At 49.6% G+C, this 21,750-nt stretch overlaps 3 protein-coding genes across 3 annotated transcripts; 1 reads left to right on the top strand and 2 right to left on the bottom strand.

Moving 5' to 3' along the window:
- Positions 1–6,329: 6,329 nt before the first annotated feature.
- Apoa4 (apolipoprotein A4) lies at positions 6,330–13,945 on the bottom strand. Its single transcript, XM_035444214.1, has 4 exons — positions 13,920–13,945; positions 8,401–8,498; positions 8,026–8,191; positions 6,330–7,326 (listed from the first exon to the last, which is right to left on the bottom strand). The coding sequence occupies exons 1-4, from the start codon at positions 13,943–13,945 to the stop codon at positions 6,330–6,332; spliced, it is 1,287 nt and encodes a 428-aa protein (XP_035300105.1).
- A 633-nt stretch (positions 13,946–14,578) lies between these two features.
- Positions 14,579–15,972, top strand: Apoc3 (apolipoprotein C3). The gene is made up of 3 exons (XM_035444213.1): positions 14,579–14,636; positions 14,759–14,882; positions 15,852–15,972. Exons 1-3 carry the CDS (start codon positions 14,582–14,584, stop codon positions 15,970–15,972), a joined length of 300 nt encoding a protein of 99 aa, XP_035300104.1. The 5' UTR covers positions 14,579–14,581.
- A 2,880-nt stretch (positions 15,973–18,852) lies between these two features.
- Apoa1 (apolipoprotein A1) lies at positions 18,853–20,532 on the bottom strand. The gene is made up of 3 exons (XM_035444500.1): positions 20,348–20,532; positions 20,006–20,159; positions 18,853–19,511 (listed from the first exon to the last, which is right to left on the bottom strand). The coding sequence occupies exons 1-3, from the start codon at positions 20,400–20,402 to the stop codon at positions 18,914–18,916; spliced, it is 807 nt and encodes a 268-aa protein (XP_035300391.1). The 5' UTR covers positions 20,403–20,532; the 3' UTR covers positions 18,853–18,913.
- Positions 20,533–21,750: the final 1,218 nt, after the last annotated feature.

The raw sequence follows: 21,750 nt of genomic DNA, 5'->3' as shown, positions 1-21,750 counted from the left end.
CAAATTGGGCTGGTAAAGCACACAGAGGACTCCCAGTGCCCACGGTCCAGCTTCAGTAAGTTGGAGACAGGGAGATCCCTGGGACTTACTGTCTTTCAGTGCAGCCAAAAAAAAAAAAAAAAAAAAAAAAAGGGAACCCAGGTTCAGGGAATGACCCTCCCTCAACAGAAGTGGCAAGTGACAGAGGGGACAGCAAGGCTCCCTTCTGGCTTCCATGTACATGCAAAGGTATGTGTAACTGCACACAGTGTGTACGTATACACACAGAGAGAAAAATAAACAAATAAACCTTCTAAATGTTAAGCATAGGCCGGGCGTTGGTGGTGCACGCCTTTAATCCCAGCACTTGAGAGGCAGAGGCAGGTGGATCTCTGTGAGTTCGAGGCCAGCCTGGTCTCCAGAGCAAGTGCCAGGATAGGCTCCAAAGCTACACAGAGAAACCCTGTCTCGGAAAAAAAAAAAAAAAAAAAAAAGAAGAAGAAAGAAAGAAAGAAAGAAGGAAGGAAGAAAAAGGAAAAAGAAAAAGAAAAAAGAAGTGTGTTGTCACAATTCCTTCCCTGGGGAAAACATGTACATCTACCCCTCCTCCTAAGTTCTAATGACAAACCAAGGTACGATTCCAAAGTTCACTGTGGAACTGATAAGTTTCCTGAACTTACTTACACAGCAATGGGGAGGGATTAGCAGCAGAATCATAGGTGAGCATAAAACAGCCGTATTGAAAGATCTTCACCCAGCAGGGATAATGACAGCTATGTAGACAGAGCCTCTTACTCCTCTTTTTTTTTTATTTTTAAAGACAGGGTTTCTCTATATAACAGTTCTGACTGTCCTGGAACTCACTCTGTAGACCAGGCTGGCCTAGAATTCACAGAGATCTGCCTGCTTCCCCTTCTTCCCAAGTGCTGGGATTAAAAGCATGCATCACCACCGACAGGCAGAACCTTCTACTCTTATCTTTCCCCATCTATACCCTCTCCCAAGACCACATGCAATTAGGGCAGAATTGCATGTAACTGGTTGCTAGGGGTAACTGAATACTCAGGTCAGAGTTCAATGACCCTCCTTGACTCCCTTCTTCTATGAGGCAAAATAAATAGTCGACAAGACCATCTGTGCTCATCTTTTGCCAGGAGACTATGCCAAATTCCTGAAGATGGTGGAGTTTGGCATGGAAGATAGTTCTGTACCACAGGGTAACTAGAAGACTCATGGAAAGAGATGCTGGCATTCACATAGCACTGGAAATACAATAATGTCTCTGAATAGAACTGCTTAAAATAATTAAAACAGCAAATGCCATGTTAAATATTTCCCCCAATTAAAAAGCAGTACAAGGCCAGGCACACCGGAAATGGAGCTCTGTGAGTTCCAGGTCAGCCTGGTCTATATAGTGAGTTCCACAACAGCCAGGACTATGTAGAAAGACCCTGTCTCAAAAACCAAAAGAAAAAAAAACAAGAAAGCAGTACAAAATTTTACTTTTAGATCCCAAAGCTTGGACTGGAGAGATGTCTCAATGGTTACCAGCATTTTCTGTTTTGCAGAAGACCTGGACTTGCTTCCAGCACCTATATGGTGACTCACAACTGTCTGTAACTTTAGTTCGAGGAAATCTGGTGCCCTCTTCTGGCCTCAGAAGGCACCAGGCATGCAGGTGGTGCACCAACATACATGCAGGCAAAACACTCATGCACAGAAAATAAAAATAAATCTCTCTCTCTCTCTCTCTCTCTCTCTCTTTTTTTTTTTTTGCTTTTTAAAACAGGATTTGCCTGTGTAACAGTCTTGGATGTCCTAGAACTTGCTCTGTAGACCAGGCGGGCTTCAAACTCACAGAGATCTTCCTGCCTCTGCCTCCCAAGTGCTGGATTAAAGATGTGCACCACCACCACCACCTAGCAAAAAAATAATTTTTTTAAAATTCCAATGTTCTAGAAATTTATAAAATAAAAATGGGAACCCCTCCATCTTCACAGGAGGCCTGGGACTGTCTCCTTTGTTCTCTGGACTCCTTTCTCCTATGGAAGCCTGATCCTGGATGTGGAACATGACAAGGCAGAGCCCAAGCCTTCCCCTTGTGCAGGAGCATCCCTGCTATCACAGCTCAGAAGCTAACATAAAAATTGCCAAGCTGGATATCCCATGTTCAAATATCAATTCTACCCCTTGTGGAACTAACTGCCTTTGCCTCCTGTCTTCATCATTGACGTCACAGTCTGTTATAAGAATTACATAATACAGCCAGGGCGTTGGTGGCACACACCTTTAAACCCAGCACTCAGGAGGCAGAGGCAGGCAGATCTCTGTGAGTTCGAGGCCAGCCTAGTCTCCAGAGCGAGTGCCAGGATAGGCTCCAAAGCTACACAGAGAAACCCTGTCTCAAAAAACCAAAATAAAAAAAATTACATAATACATTTAGTATATACTATACTCCATTTAGTATAGATAATTGTCTTTCAAAAGCACCTCACATTAGTGACTAATGAGCATTAGTTTTATCACCATAAGATAGTTCCACAGCCCTTGCTTCTGGACATTTCTTACTGGCCATCATGGAAGGGTGGTTAGCTTTCTCTTTTAATCCATTTTCCCTCCTTCAACCCCTTCCCTCTACTCTCCCAGGGAATTCAGGAAACAGTTATTTCAAATCTCTTTCCTGCCATTTTCCAGGGTCTCCTGTTCAGCGCCCAGCATGCACTATTTAACAGTGCCCTCTGACTGATGGATGCCAAGGTCCAGCTGTCCCAAGAGACTCTTCACTGCATTGGACTGTCACATACAAATACACACAGTGTTCGTCAGCTTCCCGTCACCAGTACAAACACCCAAGAGAAATAAGCCTAGCAAGGAAAAAAAAAAAAAAAAAACAGATTCATTCTGGTTAAGGGTCTCAGAGGTTCCCACACCAGTTAGCCTGCTGCTTCTGGCCCTGTGGTGGGGTGGTGCATCTTAATGAGAGTGTGTATTTGAAGGAAGTTGCTTACCTTGTGTTGGCAGGGAAGCAAAGAAGGAGAGCAGAAGGGGCCAGGTACTTACGTCCCTTTCAAGACCTCCAGTGACTCTCCGCCTAAGTCCCAGCCCCTAAAGACTCCACCACCCCCAATAGTGTCATGGCCTAGTAGTCAAATCTCACTAGATGGTCGTTTGAGGAACATCTCTAATCCAAACTGCAGCAATAGAGTTGTGTAGTTGATAACTGTCAACATATTTTTAGCTTAAAATCTTTGGGATATATTTTCATAAATAGAAACTTAACTTGAGCCAGGCGGTGGTGGCTTTTGTCCCAGCAGTTGGGAGGCAGAGGCAGGCAGATCTCTGTGAGTTCGAGGCCAGCCTGGTCTACAGATTGAGTTCCAGGACAGGCTCCAAGAAAACACAGAAAAACCCTTTCATAAAAAGCAAAAAAATATTTAATTTGAGTATTGTGATATATTCTTCTAATCCCAGTCTTTAGGGCTGAGTGTCAGGAATTCAAGGCTAACCTGGACTGCGTAGCCATACCATTACACGATTTCAAAATGTAATAATAGGGCTGGGAGTGTGGCTCAGTTGGCTGAGTGATTGCCTGGAATACACAGGGCTCTGACTTCAGTGTCCAGCACTGGATGGCTCAAATCTGTAATCCCAGGATTTGGAAGGTGTGGACAGGCAGATCAGAAAGTCTGAGTCATTATCAGCTATATGGTAAGCTCAAGGCCTGCCTGGGCTACAGAAGACTCTCATATTCTCTCTCTCTCTCTCTCTCTCTCTCTCTCTCTCTCTCTCTCTCTCTCTTTCTCTCTCTCTCTCTCACACACACACACACAATAAATAAATAAATAAATAAATAAATTAATTAATTAATAAAACTAACCAGAGAGTCAGTGGTATTGGTGCATACTTGCAATTCTAGCACTTGGCACATGAAGCCAGAAGGAGCTGGTCATTCAAGGTCATGTTTGACTACATATCACATTTGCAACCAGCCTGGGATACATAAGACTCTGTTTCAAAAAACCAAAAACAAAAGCTTCCTCGAAGGGAATTCCCCAGCCACAGAGAGGAACATTAAGAAATTGGGTAGCTGTTGTAGGACACCCATTCAGCCTGATCTAACAAAACACCATAGATAAGAAGGCACATAAGAACACAAGTTTCACAATAATAATAAGCAAATAAAGGCAGTTTTCAATTTTTTTCCTTAAACCCACCCATTTATCTCCCATAGTCCTAGAAATTGGGTACTCCAAAATACAGGTTCCTGCAATCAGGTGTCTGGTGAGGGCCACCTCCTGGCTCATAGATGGCGCTGTCTAGCTAAGTCTGGCATTTTGAAGGAAGGAGGACTCTCCATGGGGCCCCAGTCATAAGTAAGAATTTCAATCCTATTTTGTTGTTGTTTTTCTTTATTTGCTTTTTGAGACAGGGTTTCCTCTATGTAGCCCTGGCTGTCCTGGAACTTGCCCTGTAGACCAGGCCGGCCTTGACCTCATAGAGATCCACCTACCTCTACTGGGATTACAGACATGCACCACTGCTCAGCTCTCTTATTTTTTTCTAAGATGGATTATATTTTGTTGAAAATTTCTAAAAACTATGGGAAAAATATATTAATGTATTCTAATCTAGCTATCCAAAATTCGATTTATATTTTTAAGTTATTATATCTAATCTAATACCCGAGGTTTCTAAAGCACATGGGAATAACTGAAACTCATTTGTTCTGGTTCCTTTTAGTGTCTTGGTGCTTTGAGAAAGCCTCTCATACAGGTCAGCAAGCTTCCTGGTGCCAGTTATCTTGGCTAAATGTGCTCACTTGTGTCTTCTCCACTAATGGTCATAGGTGAAAGCAGCTGTGACAGTTTGACCTGAGTATCAGGTTAGCAGGGACCTGGGAAACTTGAAGGGTCTGCCTGTGCCTGGGTTTGGTGGCCTGGATCTGGATGCTGGGAGGTGAGCAGGAGAAGAGAGCATTCCCTGGATGTCCTCTACACTGCAACACAGCACACACCACTTTGCTGAGTGTTTACATTGCATGTGAGGTTGTATTAACTGCTGGGCCCCATGCACCTTCAGACTTTCTGAACAACTCTGGCCCAAGCATCCTCATTTCTCCTTTCCAAAAAAAGATTTTGTTATCTGCCCCCAAATCACCCAGCAGGCACCTGGGAAGCCAGGATTCAAACCCAGGCCTGGGTTTATGACACACTGAAGAAGCCTAGGGAGGGAGGAGGAGAGGGAAGGAGGAAGGGAGGAAAGGGAGGGAAGGAGGGAAGGAGGGAGGGAGGGAGGGAAAGAAGAGTTCAGGGCAGCTAGGGCTACCCACAGCATGTCCCAGCACATTCCAGAACATCCCAGGGGGACTTTCCCCATTCTTCGGAGGAGAGGTGTGACTTGCAGACCTGAGTCAGAGGCTACAGCTAGTATGTGAAATACTTTGGGAGGAAGCCCTGGACTAGCTCTACTCTAAGACTCCTTCCTTGGGTCTCCAAGGGCAGGGGAGAATCCATTCCATAGACTGCAGCTGTCTATGGCTGGCTGTGCTCCTCTGAGCTCTCCATCTCTGGCCAGCAGCTGCAAAGCTCTGTAACAGATAGGCAGGCCATCCATCTGGAGAGTCTTCCAGTGCCTGTCCCAGACTCGCTTACATCCTGTGGTGTCTGTTACACAGCTCTGGCATCAACAGGTTTAGCTAATAGGCGGAGAAATTTCCCAAGCAAGCATGAACACTCTGCAATGAGATAGAGTAGGGTGGCCTACTTTTATATAAATAAGTTCAAAGACACAAGCACGTACAAGAAGGGAGTTGCTATGAGGTGAACTCTTCAAAGGCAGGGGCTGTCTTACTGCCCTCCAGCTATCCCTGTTAACATGAAACCCAGTCTCCGGGCACACAATGCCACAAAAGCTGTTTTGACTTGTATGGTGCTCGACCTTGACTAGAAACTTGAGGGTGTTTGTTAACTGCTTGGTGGCTAAATGGCTGTAAGTGGGGCGTGTGTTTTGTTTTCTGATAGAGTAACAGTCTATTCTGTTAGTCACACCAACCCCTGAGCCTCCAGCAGGTTCATTGCCTCCCGATGTCACCCAATCTCTACCAGATGCTGCTTAGCTTTGCCAATCATTGTTCTCCTCCCCGCCCCCAGGCCAGCCCCCAAGGAATCACATGGCAACCCGACGAGGCTAATTTCTCAGTAGCTTTATTGAGTAGCGAGATGAGGCATCATTTTCTGCAGGACATGTGTCCTCAAGCATGTACAAGGACTGCTTAGGGACAGATTGACAGACAGGTGGTGGGGCAGGGCAGGTGTCTGCTGCTCTGATGGGCTGAGGGCACCAGGGACAGCTCAGCTCTCCACGGGGTTGGGGGGGTTGGGCTGCACCTGCTCCTGGACTTGCTCGGGGAGGGGGAGGGCCAGGGGCTGGTCTGGGCTCTCCTTCTTCCCCAGGGTGCCCATAAAGGAGCTGACTTTTTCCCTCAGGCTCTTCTCCAGGAAGCTCAAGTGGCCTTGCACGTCCCCCGAATTGGAGCCCAGCTGCTGCCTGAACTGTTCCATCTGCTGCACCAGAGCCTTGTTGAACATCTCCCCCAAGGGCTCCACGGTGCGTCGGAACTCCTCCACCTGCTGGTCCAGCTGGCTGTTCAGGTCTTCCAGAGACTTCTGCAGTCCCTCGGTGTTGCCCCTCAGCTTGCTGTGCACGTCTTCCACCAGCGGTGCCAGTTTCTTCTGCAGCTGGTCGACGTTGGCAGAGACCTTGGTCTGAAGCTCCTCGGCGTTCTTCTTCATCTGGAAGGCCAGCCCCTCCAGCTGGTGGTTGAGTTTCTCCTGCACACCTTCCGCGAGGGGGGCCAGGCTTCTGCGCAGATCTTCCAGGTTCTGGTCGATTGTGGCCTTCAGCTCGCTGGCACGGGGGGTCAGGCGCCCCTTGAGCTCTTCCACATTCTGGTTAAACTTGTCCTTGAACTCGTTGGCATAGGGCATCATTGAGGCCTGCAGGTTGTCCATGTTCTCCTGTACGGTGGTCTGCATGCGCTGCATGTAGGGCGTCAGCTGGCGCTTCAGTTCCTGGGCCTGTGTGTTGACCTTGGTTTGCAGCCCCTCAGCATAGGGTTTCAGGTGCTGCTGCAACTTCTGCATGTTGTCCCCGATTGTCTGGCTCACTGTGTTGGCGTGGGGCATCATGCGGGCGCGTAGGTCCTCTAGCTCCTTTTGGATCTCTTCCTTTACCCTTACTGCATCCTTGGTCAGGCGCTCGTTCATTTCTATGGCAAAGGGCAGCAGCTTCTTCTGCAGGTCTTCTGCATATGTATTCATGCCCCCAAGTTTGTCCTGGAAGAGGGTGCTTTGGGGAAAGGGTGGGGAGAATCGCCATTACACTCGGCATTAGAGACGCTTGTAGCACACTCAGCTTTATGAACCTGCCTAGGCCAGGAGTGTCTCCATGGGAACCGAGACCTCCATCTTGTCCCTGTGGCCCTCTCTGGGGAGGGTCATGCTTTCAGGAAATCTACTAGGATTTGTGTTACTTTGGGTTTTTATCTGCAAGGTTCCTGCTGAGCCTCAGCATCCTTATCTACCCATCATGTGACTCTTTTCCTTGTGGCTAAAGAATGGGACTGGACTTTAGCTCTCTCCCCTCCCCAAGCTCAGGGTCACGTTGTGCAACCGTATGTCTTTCAGTGGCGCAGGGTCTGAGGTTCTTGCATGTGCTCGGAGGATCCCCAGACATCTCAACATCCCTTCCTCTGATTGCACAGGCACCTGTCTTTCTGGAAACCCCACCTCATGGGACATGTCTTCTTTCTCTTTCTACCACAAACTTGTAATGGGATTTGGCTATTTACCAAACTCTACACGAAAATAGGGAGGGAGTATAGGGATGGATCCCTGGGTCCAACTTCCCTGTTTATAGGAAGGGTCTAGGTCCAAAGAAGCCAGACTCCCCTACTGAGGAAGGAAGGATCCCAAGTGCTGGTGTCCCATCTCTAAAGTCAGCTTTGGCCTTCAGGAAAGCCTAGCTCTGCAGACAGAGCCCACTTACTTGAGCTGCTGGGTAATGTCTGACTTCTGGACTTGTTCCATAGCCTCCTTGGCATTGTCGCTTAGCTGAGTGAATAATTGCCACATCACAGTGGAAACCTGGTCCGCATCGACCTCAGCCCGGGTGCCTGGGCAGAGAACAGCAAACAAGTCGTGAACATGCACCTCTCTCCCGGCCCCTCAGCCTCAGCTCTGAGCCTGATGATGCTGGAGTTGGGATAGTGCAACCCATTTCTCCATCTCTGGGATAGCTCAGGGAGCACAGGTGCCAACAAAGGCAAACCCAAGGCCATCCTGAGATGCCCACTAGTTCTAGAGCCAGCTTTCCATGCTGCCTTTCATATGCAGCAACAGCTGGAGAGCTGTGTCTACTTACCGGTGATAGCCACCAGGGCCAGGGTCACCACCACAGCCTTCAGGAACATCCTGGGCTCCTCACTGGGCTGCGACAGTCTCTGCTGCACGGGATGCTTCCTGGGGTGAGAAGAAACAGTTCACCTGGGTCACCGTAGAACTGACTGCAGACAGAGCCTGCCCCACATTTAAAGCCCCTCCAGCCCTCTCTCCCCGCCTCCTCCCCAGTGACTCCACGTTGGAAGGTGACACACTCCTAGGAGGCCTCTTGGACTTTGGTGACCCTAAGACAACGTGGAAGCTGACGGCACACAGGCAGCAGAGGGAAGCAGCCTTGTTGGTCTGGCCCCACCCTGTACAGGAGGCTGGGATGGGTAGCCGGGAGCTTCAGGAGGAACCAGCCTGGGAGTCAAGGGAAATCCCTGAGAAGGACTAAGGCCCCAGAGTTCTGTTGGCAGCCCTGGGTTTGTGCCAGGCTGGAGGAATAAGCTCTAGGTCTCCTCTTTCTACCTCAGTGAGACAGCCCCATCTCTGACAGCTGTCACCAACCCAAACTCTATCTCAGAATGTCAGCTACAGACATGGCACCAGGCCCATTCAGGGCTGCATGAAGCAGTGAGCTGCAAATTTAGTTGTCTGTGACGTCCCTTGGGCAGGGAAGGATCAGAACCCAGGATTGAAGAGGTTAATCCTAAGTGTGCTTTATGACTCCTGACTGTCAAGCTGAGTTGCCTCAGTCTAGTTATCTGAAGTACCAAGCCTCAGTTTCTCCTTTGTATAATTTGTTACATTAAATTATACAGTACTTGTTAAATGGGCAGGGTGCTTAGCCCATAAAGTGCTGAAATAGTAACGAGGACTTTACCCGTGGATCAGAGCTAGAAAGCTAGGAGAGAACTTGACCCTCTCTAGAGAATGGCAGGGGGAGGTCCAGCCTTTTCCTCAGAGGGTCACCGAGTGGGCTAGAGGCACCACTGAGAGATTGAGACTGGCTAAGGCTTGATTGTTATCCCACTGTCCCCAACCACAGGCACGAGCAATGCAGAATGGCCATCCTCTCTCCAACAGAAGGTGACAGGCACTGCTGTGGAAAGTGAGTTTTTGATCTCCTACTGAGACTCCAAATGTGTCCACGCATTCAATTGCAGAAGACATCCAGAGAAAAGGTGTGGGGCCTCTGTGGACCACACCAGGGATTGTATGATGACGCCCATCATATTGTCCTATTAGCTGCCATCCACAAGGTATTTGTGAAATGGGAGCCATCAGAATAAACCACAATTGTGCAAGGTCTGATTTGCTCTGTTGCCATCCTTTTTTATTTTTATTTTTATTTTTTTTTTGAAACAGGTTTTCACTGTGAATTCAACACTATATAGATAGAGACCATGTTGTATTCTTGTCTTAGTTTTCAAGACAGGGCTTGTTTGTTTGTTTGTTTTTATATGGCCCTGGCTGTCCTGGAACTCACTTTGTAGATTAGGCTAGCCTTGAACTCACAGAGATCTGCCTGCCTCTGCCTCCCAAGAACTGGAATGAAGGCGTGCACCACCACTGTCCAGTCACCATCCATTTTTAAAACTGTGTCCAGATTGGCTTGTCTCATGGGATTAAATACCTGCTAATTCCCCTCTATTCTGCAGAGGTCCCCATATGGTGTCCTCAAGTAGCCAGGAGTGCCACTTTCTAAAAATTAACTTATTTTTTTACTAATATTTGGTGAGGTAGGTATGCGTGCATCACAACACAGGTGTGGAGGAGAGAGGACAACTTGAGGAAGCCTATTCTCTCCTCCCACCATGTGGATTCCAGGGAATTACCTTGATGTCATCAGGCTTCGTGACTTTACCCATTGAGTCATCTTGTTGGCCTCTCAGTGTTTTCTGAGTTCAGGCTCTGCAGTCTGACTCTCTAGGTTTGAGTCTGAATTCTATCCAGTAAGGAATGCGTGGCCTTGGATGAGTCTCATGACCTCTCTGAGTCTCAGTTGTGAAGATTCTGTGAGATAATCTAGCACACAGTAGGTGCTCGTTAATATTAGCCATGTTTTGCCTCTAAAAGCTTATCTCTCTGTACCATTGACTCATTGGTCCCCATCTTGCTCTGCCAAATCAGGCCTGGTCCAGCCTGTGCTGGGCTCAAAGATCAGAACTGATGGGGGATGAGTCACATGGGATACCTCAGCTGCAGCTCCACCTCCTGGACCTGCAGTCTGAGTACCAGGTGCCACAAGCGTGGGACAAGTCCAGAGGTAGTTGCCCGTTTGTACCCTCTCTGAGAAGACCTATGTTACCTAAGCCTGTTCAAGAGTGGCTGCCAGTGATTGATTGACAGATATGCATAGATATCTAAGTTGTCCGTGGACACAGAACTTGGCTCTGAGCTAAGAGACTGGGACAGCGTGCATACATGTGTGCCCATACATTAATGCACCGGCCCCAGCACGGAGGGTGTACTGCCTCCTGGCATGCCACAAATGAGCATACTGAGTTCTCCAACACTGGGGCCTGTGTCATATGCATCTGCAAGCAATCTGCATAGGTAGTTGGGGCAAAGTGATAACCCTGTGTCTCAGCTGTTGGTGAAGAGACTGCCTTATAGCCAGCGTCAACAGTTGGTGTACATTGGACACAGAGGGTCAAGCGGTGTTGGCACTCACACCACTGTCCTATCCTCAGTCTCCGTGCTTGTGTTCATCCAGAGCTCATGGCTAGTGAGGCTGACAATTATACACCATCTATAGCCACCCTTAATATCTGCCCATACAGGATCAGAGCAGAGCCCTGGGACTATCATGCACCCAACAGAAGGAGAATGGCAGCCACTCTTGAGGGTCATCCTCAGCCTAAGCTTTGAAGACTTCTTCCCCACTGTAATGGTTAATTTTAACTGTCAATCTGACAGACCCTTGAATCACCTGGGTGGGGGTGGGGTGGAGGGGTGTCATTGTGTGAAGGGTGCTGGACTATACAGAATGGAGATGGTGAGCTGGGCTGAGCTGAGAACTAGTATTTCATGGCTCTTGCCTTTTAATTTTAAATGTGATGTGACCAACTGCTTTGGACTCCTGCCACCAAGGCTTCCCCAGGGTAATCCCTCAATATGTGTTTGTCAGGATATTGTATTATAGCAACAGGAAAAGAAACTAAGATACCCACCCACTGCTGGTTCTTCCCTGGGCCTGGGTCTGTAAGTCAAGAACAGTCCTCTCCCCAGAAAGCCATCAAGAGGCCTCCTGAGATTGCTGAGAGGGCACAAGTACTTTGGAAGGAGTTAATTCCCAGGCCCCAGGTCCCAAGGCATCCTGCAGGCCATCTCTGTAGGGTCCACACACCTAAGTTCTCCGTGCAGCTCAGTATCACATGGCTCGGGCTTTCTGCCAGCACCTTTTGACTTTCCATGATTCAGTGGCCATATTCTATAGACGGACACTGGCAGGCTTCCCAGACCCTCCCTACTGGTGGAAAAGGACCCAGTTAACCTGTCACAGCATTCTCAGGGCCAAGGACCAGCTACCACACCCCAGGTTGGGATCTGATTCCCATTGTGCCCTTTGCCTTGGGGCAAGAAACAAGATGAGGAAGGGCAGAACAGCTCCTGCCACCACACAGTGCCCAATCCTGGTACCTCTCCTCACCTTCCTTCCCTCCCAGCTGTCACCAAGGGCTTTTCTCAGAGGAAGTTGAGGTAGAGATGGCTGCTGAGGACCAGCTCAGGTGCTGGGAGCCAGCTTTTCCAAAGCTGGGTGGTATGTACTGAATAGGCCTCTACCTGACTGGGCCTTTGATATCTAGCCATAAAATGGAGTTAGCAATGTTAACGTCACAGGATTTGGACAACTTATGTTTTAACAGAAAACAAACTATTTTTTTTTGTTTTGTTTTGAGACAGGGTCAGAGTATGTAGTCCAGGTTGATTCCAACACATGATCACCCTACCTGTCTCCTGAGCACTGGACTCATAAGTAAACACTATCCCAGCCACCTCAGAAAACAGTCAAAAGAATGAATTTCTGATAGATGATGAGTTTCAAGTCTCAGGCAAAGATAAGGATTAAGAATTCAGAGGGCAAAGCCAGGCTCCTTCCTCAGGCCACTCTTTCATACAGACAGGACACTGCCTGCTAAAAGCCCCATTTCTGCATAGGTACCTCTTCCTGTCTCTGGCTGGGCTGTCCGTGTGCAGGAGATAGGTAGATTGTGAGTCAGTCCTTATTTCCTGAGCCAGCTGCCATATCTCTCTCCACACTGGGAAATCAGTATTCTGTCCCCATTAACAGGGTAAACAGAGGCTCCAAGAGGTGATACATTTCTGAGCAGACCATGTGAGTCAGTGTGTGTGTGTGTGTGTGTGTGTATGTGTGTACTGGTGTGTGTACTTGTGTGTGTACATGTATGATGTGCATGCCTGAGGAAGCCAGATGTCAGTCTCAGGCATTCTTCAAGAGCTATTCACCTTGCTTTATGAGACCAGGTCTCTCATTGCCATCTGGGACCCACTGAAGAGCCTAAGCTGGCTGGCCATCAGCTCCAGGTAGCTGGCTACCTGTCTGCCACCTACCTCCCTGCCCCCAGCGCTGGGATTGCAAGTGGATACTACCGCACCTGTGCTATTAAGGTCTTTGCACTTGCAAGATGAGCATTTTTCCCAGATGGCCTATTTCCTCAGTCCCAAAGGTATCATTTAAACCTAGGATTTCTTAACTCCAAAGTCTTTGTGTCCAAAAGACAATGTCCTCTAGTGCTGCTTGTCTGGGCTGTGGCTCTAAGTACTAGCTCAGGAGACATCTTAGTTTCAAGAAATTTTAAGTCCCTTCTGGGAAGCTGTCTGCCCCACAGTACCTCCTTCACCTTCTTTGTGAATGGCCTTTCTATGCTTGCTGCTCCCAGGTACTCAAGCCATAGGTTGTGTTGGGGTCATATATCATCCAGCCATGAGCCCTGTTCCCATCTCAGGATACTATCAATGGGTCCAGAGGGCAAGACAGGCACATGGAGGAGGGAGGGGCAAAGGCCTTGGGCTTAGCCTGATCTTTGTCCAACACCTGCCCCGGCACAGCAGAGGAGACTGCTGGGAACACAGTGGTGGGTGGTTGCCTGAGGTGGAGGTCTAGTGGGGCCATGTGACCTTCACTCTGCCACCTCCCACCCCTCTTCTGCCACTACTCATCTATGGCTGCACCAGATTCCCCATTCCATTCTACACTTTCAAGAGGCCTCAGTGAAGAAGCTTGTCACTGGCTCCAGGCTATTGTCTGATGGGCTTTGCGGGGGGTGGAGGTGGTTGGGGTTGGGGGTTCTGGAAGGTCAGTATAAAGGGCTAAAACATGTCTTAGGCCTGAGGCTGGTCCCCTGAGCCTTTCCCCATCTTACCAGCCCCATCTAGAAAAGCCAATAGCTGAGCCCTTGGCTGTGTAGCTGGAGGTGAATAGCACAAGCAATCTCAGAGGGATTTCTCAATTCCTCTGGCAGCTGGCTGCACGGCCTCCCTGCATCAGGCTGTCGTCTGAACTGTTCAGCAGGTGACCTTTGCCCAGCTCACTGGGCCTTCTGTGCCCGCTGTCCCATCCTGGGGCCCATATAAAACAGGTCAGGGTCCTCCGGCCTGCCTGCTCAGTTTATCCCTAGAAGCAGCTAGCTACTCCAGGTAATGCCCCTGGGGTGGATAGAAAGGGAGGGAGGGGACAGAGGAAACCTTTGGCACCCAGCTAGCTAGCCTATGGAAGCCTTGGGATCCATGAATAGCCTCCAACCTTGGGTTCCTGGTGGGTGAGGGAAGGCTAAAAGCTGAGGAAGGGGAGGCCATTGGGCCAAAATCCCTGCACTGGGTAGTGGCAGAGTTGACAGGAATGGGTCACATGCTGTCTCTTGATCAGCATGCTTAGAGCTATTGGAAACCTTTGATATTCATGCCTACTTTAGACAGAAACAATGAGGTCTAGAGCAGAACAGAAACCTGATGTCATTGGGGGCCGAGTATGGGTAGGTGTCCCATTCTGTGAAGGGTTTCTACACTCCACCTTCCACCCTGCCTTGGGACCTGGATCTCCTATAGTTCCCTGACTGAGAGCTAATATCGGTAGAGAGAGGCTTGGGATTCATCCAAGAGTCCATGGCATTCTCCAGGGAAGGACCTCCATATGGCGGATCCTCCCACAGTATCCCCTCACTCACAAAACAATTTCCTTCAGGTGCATTGGTGACATGCAGCCCCGGATGCTCCTCATTGTTGCCCTCTTGGCACTGCTGGCATCTGCCCGTGAGTTTTGGTGGGGGTTGGGGGGAGGGCCTGGAGTTTCTGTGGGAGCTGATCTGGACCCTGGTAAGTGGTGGCTGGGTAAGAGCTGAGGGCTAGCATGGCTCAACTCTGCTCTTTTGCAGGAGCTAAAGAGGCAGAGGGGTCCTTGCTGTTGGGCTCCGTGCAGGGCTACATGGAGCATGCCGCCAAGAAGGTTCAGGATGCACTAACCAGTGTGCAGGAGTCTGAGATGGCTGTGCAGGCCAGGTATGCCCACTGGCCCTTTTTTCCTGTTCCCTCTCCTCTTACCCCTGCCCTGGTCCTGAAACTCCCACACAGGGACTGCGGCTCCCCAAGTTTACTCAGGGTCTAGGCCTGTCTAAGCCTCTGCTCCCTTATGGGGCCTTTTCTGGGTACTGTGGCTGAGGTGAGAAGCAGAGCAAGCAGTCTCCTCCACTTCTCCTCAGAGCAGCCTGAGGTACAAAGAGCACTTGCTGCAAGTCTTCTTCTCTATTCAGGGGCCTAAAGGCTTCCTTGGGAGGCCTACCTGCTCTGGTTTCAGTCTGTGTTTCAGGGCTCTGCCCCAGGCCCAATCTGAGTTAGACATCTGCCCACTATGGGCTGTTACCCCTGCCCCCCGGCCAATGGCTTTGGTTGGCATTTGATATTGCCTTATGTAGCAAAAGATGTTGACAAATGTTCTTTGTCCTCAGGACAGGCTGTGGAGAGGGTATTATTTCTCCAACTTTGCAGATGAGAACACTGGCTCAGAGAAGTTAGGCGACCTGGCCTAGGTCATGCAGCTCATGAGTTCTCCAATAATTTTTCCAATGAGAGGCTGCCCCCCTCTCTCCCACACATGCAGAGCCACCAAATGGGACACCTCCAGGACACTATTTGTATGGACTACAAAGGCAGGCCTACCTTAAGCAACAACCTCCCCTTCCCCAGTGCTCAGTGCTTCAAGCCTGAAAGAGGGTTTATTGGGGGGGGGGGTAGCCATGAAGGTCTGTCTGATCCAACCTGGATGAAGGTGGTGTTTCTTCAGCTTCCCCTGTACCTCCTTTGCCATCTCATCTGCCCAGGTAGCTGCAGGGTGAGGGTAGTGCTAGGTGAGGTGGTGCTGATGGCTTAGAGAGCTAGTAGGGCCCTGGGTGCAGGCTGTGGGTCTGACTGCCTTCAGGGGAACTTTTCACACACACTTCTATGGATGCCTCTTATTGCTTTAACCTCCAGGGGCTGGATGGACGGTGGCCTCAGCTCCCTGAAAGGTTACTGGAGCACGTTTACTGACAAGTTCTCCAGCCTCTGGGATTCTTCCTCGGAGGCCCCACCAACTCCAGCTACTGAGCCTTGAGACCTCTATGTTCCAAATGTGCATGTGCATCCATCCTGCTGGCCTCCGGGCCCGTGGGTGGCCCCTGAAGGCTGTTTGAAAGGGAAAGCATTCTCATGTTTTCACCCCTCCCCAGATGTCACCTAAACAAGCTGCACCTAATAAAGCTGGATGAGAAGATGCCATGAGTGGGGTGTACCATGTACCATGATGTCTGGGCATGGGGATGAGTGGACCTGGGGCTGTACCTCCTCCACCTCTTTAGTTGTCTCTGGGACATTTCTTTCTTTGTAAGTAGAACTAGCTCCTGCTTGCCTTGATGCACTTATGTAAAAGATCAAATCAGGTATTGGTCTTGCAATTACAGTCTGTGATTAACTGTCAAGTGTAGGACAATGTGGACAATGAGTGTGGATTCTGACCAGGTAGCACTTTTATATCATCTTCAGTGTTGTGGTCAGATGTGATCACAAAACCTGTGCAGCTGGTTTGCATGGTCCAGGCTGCCTGGTCTCTTTAAACATAACGAAAGGAAGGAGGCAAGTTGGGAGTTGGTTGGCTAAGTCTTGACCTCACTGCATCATAGCTGCCTCCATTTCTTATGTATAAAGTGGGTACAGTCTGCTCTTCCACAGCAAAAAAAAAATGGGTATTGTCTGTCCTTCCACAGCAGGTTTGCTGTGACCATGAAATGGTTGTATTCAAAAGCATGTGACAGGCATCGGCGCAGCCCAGGAGACTGGTGATCAGTCCTCATTGTGATAGCTAAACTGGCTGACCTCGTAGATGGAAATGGAGACCCAATGTCCTCAGAGTCCCAACAGGGTTGTTTACTATGTCCCTACCATCCAGAAGCACTTACTTCCAGAGAGATCCGGGGTCACAAGACAGGTCTCCCGCACTATAGAATAAAAGACCAATGTTGAGAGGGATGATAGGATTTACCCTGGGTCAAAAGCAAGCACACTTCAGGGCCAGCTGTCCATTTTCTACTTTGTTGTCACCGGGAGAGCCTCTGCCAGGTACTGGAGGCTCTTTTCTGGACAACATTGGTGCAAACAGGCACCTAGACTGTGTTCTCTCGGAAATCCATCAGGGGCTTCTCTTCCTGTCCACCCAGAGCCTGCAGTGTTAGTGTCCGATCTGGAAACCTTCCCACCCAAACCTGGCTTGATACCTGTCATAGCTCTGTGTGATTAGGGATTTAAAAGCCCATCCCCTCATCCTGGGGCTCATGGAGATTCACTGGGGATGCAAAAGGAGCCTTGGGAGGAGGGAGAAGGACTTTCTGGATGGGTGAAGACCACACGCATATTAACATGAGCATGAAGAAGGGCCATCTGAGTGAGAGATAGATGATTGGTGTGCATACACCCTCACCCGTCTGAACATGAGTGATTGGTTACATTAAAAAAAAAACATTGAAGTAATTATGTGTGCCCACGGCCCGCTGGTCTAAACATCTGGGGCTTGGTATGCGGCTCAATTGGTAGAATGCTTGCCTGGCATGCACAAAGCTCTGGGTTTACACCCCAGCACTGAATGAATTTGCTGCAGTGGAACATCCCTGTAACTTGGGAGATGGAGGCAGGAAGAGGAAGATGAGAAGTTAAAGATCATCTGGCTGCAAAATGAGTTTGAGGCCACCCTGGGCTATCAGAGACACTGTCTCAAAATAAAATGAATAAGTAAATAAATGAGGTCTGGCAAGATGGCTCAGGTGGTAGAGGCATTTGCTACACTAATCCTGGTGGCCTGAGTTTGGTCTTTGGGACTTCACATGGAGAAAGAGAACTGACTCCTGCAAGTTGTCCTCTGATCTCTACATGTGTTCTGTGGCACATGAAAATCCACACATATTTAAAATAAATGTACTAAAATTTTAAATTACACGTGTGTGTGTGTGTGTGTGTGTGTGTGTGTGTGTGTGTGTGTGTGGGGTCCCAAGTACTGAATTCAGGTCCTTTGGTGGTAATAAAAGTTTTGTTTTGTATTTCAAGACAAGGTTTCTCTGTGTTGCCCTGGCTGTCCTGGCTCTGTAGACCAGACTGGTCTCAAACTCTCAGAGATCCACCTGCCTCTGCCTTCCCGAGTGCTAGGACTAAATTTGCATGAAACCAGCGCTGGTATTTTTTTTTTTTTTTTTAAAGAACAACACATCCTGTCCCACCTTCCCTTCACTAACTTCACATCAGCTTCCCAGGCTAACATAGACATAATGGCCATCATTCGTGATTTGGAGATGGATAGGAAGGCCTCTCTAATAAATGTGGAAATCAGCATCACAAAGTGTTTTTTGCCCAACTGGCAGGTAGACTGACTACAGCCACTGTGACAGCTGTCTTTCACAGTAGGCCAGTTTTTGGGTGGGGAGATGACTGCGTGGGAATCTTGCCGAGAGAAAAAGAGAATTGTTTGCTGAGGGGTTTGGGGTTTGTGAAAGAGAGAATGTTAAGCTCCAGGCATTTTATTAGCACAATTAGGGCAACAATTCGAGTCTCTGAATCCTTGAGGGATCCTGGCTCTAGAGAGTGGAAGATGCTTGCAACCTCTGCCCAGGTGAACCCCACCTGGAAACACTTCAGGCACAGGAAACCTGTCCTCTTAAAGGCAGTTCTTTTCCCAGCCACTCCCAATCTGGGCTACAGAACTAGTGGTTTGAGCCTCTGTGGAGTACTTTTCAAGGGGCTCCCTGTTGCTTTGCCTGGCCATCTATTTCCCTCTGAGCCTTCTTAGGACAGGGATTCTGTCTCACACTCCTAACCAGCCATGCGCCAGGCTTGAGTGAGCTTGGAGAGCTGAGTCCTGTATGAAGGAATCCCCACTGCAGCACCAAGTTCCCAAGAACCTGGATGTCCCTTTAGTGTTCTCCCTATGGTCCCCCAAAGAAAGAAGCCATCCCACTTTGGAAAAGTTTATTCTAAGAAAGCCAATGCAGGGGTGGGGTGTGGAGATGGGCGCCTCACTGGGCATTCAGCTTCTTGCTGGCTTCATCGATCATACTCATTAATCTGGCCTTAAAGCTCTCAAACACGGGCATCAGGCCCTGGCGCAGGTCCTCCAGAGCGGGTTTGGCCTTCTCCCCGAGCGCCTTCAGATGGCCGGTGGCCTTGGTGTGGTACTCAGCCAGGGTGGGGCTGTCCTTGAGTTGGGCCAGGCGCTCAGCCAGGCGCTCGCGCATCTGGTCGCTGTAGGGAGTCAGCTTTGTGCGCAGAGTATCAACGTGTTTGCGCATGCGGTCACGAAGATCCTCACCCAGAGGGGTCAGCTTCTCCTGCAGTTCCTGCAGCTTCTGGCGCGCGCCATCGCGCAGCTCCGCGCCCAGAGGCTCCACCTTCTGGCGGTAGAGAGCCACTTCCTCCTGCCACTTGCTCTGGAATTGGTCCAGATAGGGCTGCACCTTCGCCTTCACCTCCTCCAGGTCCTTGTTCATCTCCTGCCTCAGCCAATCTGTGTCCTTTTCCAGGTTATCCCAGAACTCCTGAGTCACTGGGCCCAGCTGTTCCTGCAGGCGACCAACCGTTGAGCCCAGGGTGTCCCAGTTCTCCAGGAGATTCAGGCTGAAGGAGGAGAGAGCAGCTGAGAGATAGCCTCAGGCATCCTGCACTGCCCCAGGTATTGGTGCAGTCCTGGGTGCCACCTATCTCCGAACGTGCAGTTGCTATGTTCCTAGTTTCCCCCAAATACGCACCCCTCTAACACTCTTCCCGCCTTCCACATTCCTCAGTATACCAGGCCTGAGGTACCAAGGACAAAGATGGGGTTGGTGCCTGTTGCCAGGCCAGTTCCCTTTCTGTGCTGGCTGACCAGTACTAGAGGTAACCCAGGGGAAGAGATTTTTGCACTCACAGGCAGAAAGAAGGGTTGTGGTTACCCACCACCCAGGTGAGTCCCATCCCTATTCCTCCATTGGACCCTGCCATGGTGCCCAAAGGTAGGATAGCAGGTGAAGATTTGGCTAGTTCAGTTACATCATCTTCTCACAGGCCTCTTTGCCCACCCTGGATAGACAACCCTTGCCCTGCTCCAGGCCCCAGGTTGGCTTCTTCCTTACTTCATCTGTTTTCCCAAGACGGAAGTTTCAAATTGAGATACATATTCTCTGCCGCTGTCTTTCACTGCGTCCACATACACAGTGGCGAAATCCTTCACTCTGTCCCATGGGGTCTGGGGATCATCTTGCTGCCAGAAGTGCCGAGCCTGGCTCCCTGGGGATGGAGGGGAGACACATGTCAGGCCAGCTCTGGGCTGAGGTCTGAGCTGCAGTGTCAGACTTGGAATTGGGAAGGAGACCAGAGAGAATTCTGTTCTCTGTGCCCAGGAAGGTAGGCCATGGAGGCCTAAGCAGAAGCCCACTGCACCAATATTGTTGCCTCCCTGGGTTGGAGGCACCTACCGGTCAGGAAGAGCACAGCCACGGCCAGCACCACAGCTTTCATCCTGAACCGCATGGGTGACCTGAAGAAATAGAATTGCTGAGCTGCAGGGGGGTTCTGTCATAGAGAAGCCCCACACTTGCACCCCACCTTTAAGCCAGTGGAAGAAGCATCTAGAGTGGGAAAAGGTCCCAGAAACCCACAGAGTGGGTGAGGCACTAGGGAGCCAGAGTAGCCTAGGGCAGGTAGCAGCACTTACCTCCCTGGAGTTCTCCAACAGTCTCTGAGTGCCCAGCTCTTCTTCCCTGGCCTATTTATGTTTGTAGGCAGGGGCCGGGAGGGAAGGCTGATAAGCCCAACCCTGGCCCTGTCTCTGCTTACTTGTCCTGACGATGTGGAACTTAGAGTTCAAGGATCAGCTGTGTTCCTGGGGCTGGACAAACAGAGTGGGCAAACAGGAAGCTGCGGGGGCTGCAGAGCTGGGATCAAGGGTTCAGGTGGAGGAAGCAGGGGAGTGGCTGCAGACTCAGGGGGTCTCCACAGTTATGACTGCTGCACCATCCTCCTTCCTGTATTCCTATGTGTTGCAATTGTCCTCTGAGCCTGGAGTTGGGTTGGGGTAGGGAACTTCGGGCTCCTACATTCACATCCTGCCCCAAAGTTTTCTTGCATTACAAGAAGTTGATCCTGGTTCCCCAGGTAGCGTATGCCTATCTCCAGATGCCACATGCCTGATAGGCCTCCCATCCCTAAATCCAAGAACAGCTGAGGCACCAGGAACTTGCCTGGGTGAAATGCAGAGGGGCTCAGGGGCCCAGGCTGAGGATGAAGACCCCTTTGACACTTCAGAAGACATGAGGCCAATATGGAGTTGTCAGCTCCTTCCTTCTCCTCCTTCCATCCCTCCCCCGTCCCTTTCTTCCTTTTGGAGCCAAGGTCTTTCTGTGTAGCTTAAGCCTACCTCCTACTCAAAACATCAAACTACATCCTTCCAAGCGCTAGAATATGGCACCAAGCCTAGCTTTAAAATGTGTGTGAGGCCAGGCAGTGGTGGCACATGCCTTTAATCTTAGCACTTGGGAGGCAGAGGCAGGTGGATCTCAGTGAGTTTGAGGCCAGCCTCGTCTACAAAGTGAGTTCCAGGACAGCCAGGGCTGTTACACAGAGAAATAAATTCTGTCTTGAAAAACAAAAAACCAAAAACATACAAACAAACAAAAAAAAAAACCCAGACCAAACCAAAACAAAAAACAAACTAAAACAAAAACAAAACAAAAAGTGTGTGTATAGCTGGATGACAGTGTCGCACACCTTTCATCCCAGCACTCAGGAGGCAGGGGCAGGTTGATCTCTCTGAGTTCGGGGCCAACTTGGTCTACAATCAAGTTCCAGGATAACTAAGACTGTTACACAGAGAAATCCT

This window comes from Cricetulus griseus, chromosome 4 (genome assembly GCF_003668045.3).
Source record: "Cricetulus griseus strain 17A/GY chromosome 4, alternate assembly CriGri-PICRH-1.0, whole genome shotgun sequence".
NCBI lineage: Eukaryota > Metazoa > Chordata > Mammalia > Rodentia > Cricetidae > Cricetulus > Cricetulus griseus.
Note: the sequence above shows the minus strand (reverse complement) of the source record. Positions and strands in the feature narration are given on the sequence as shown.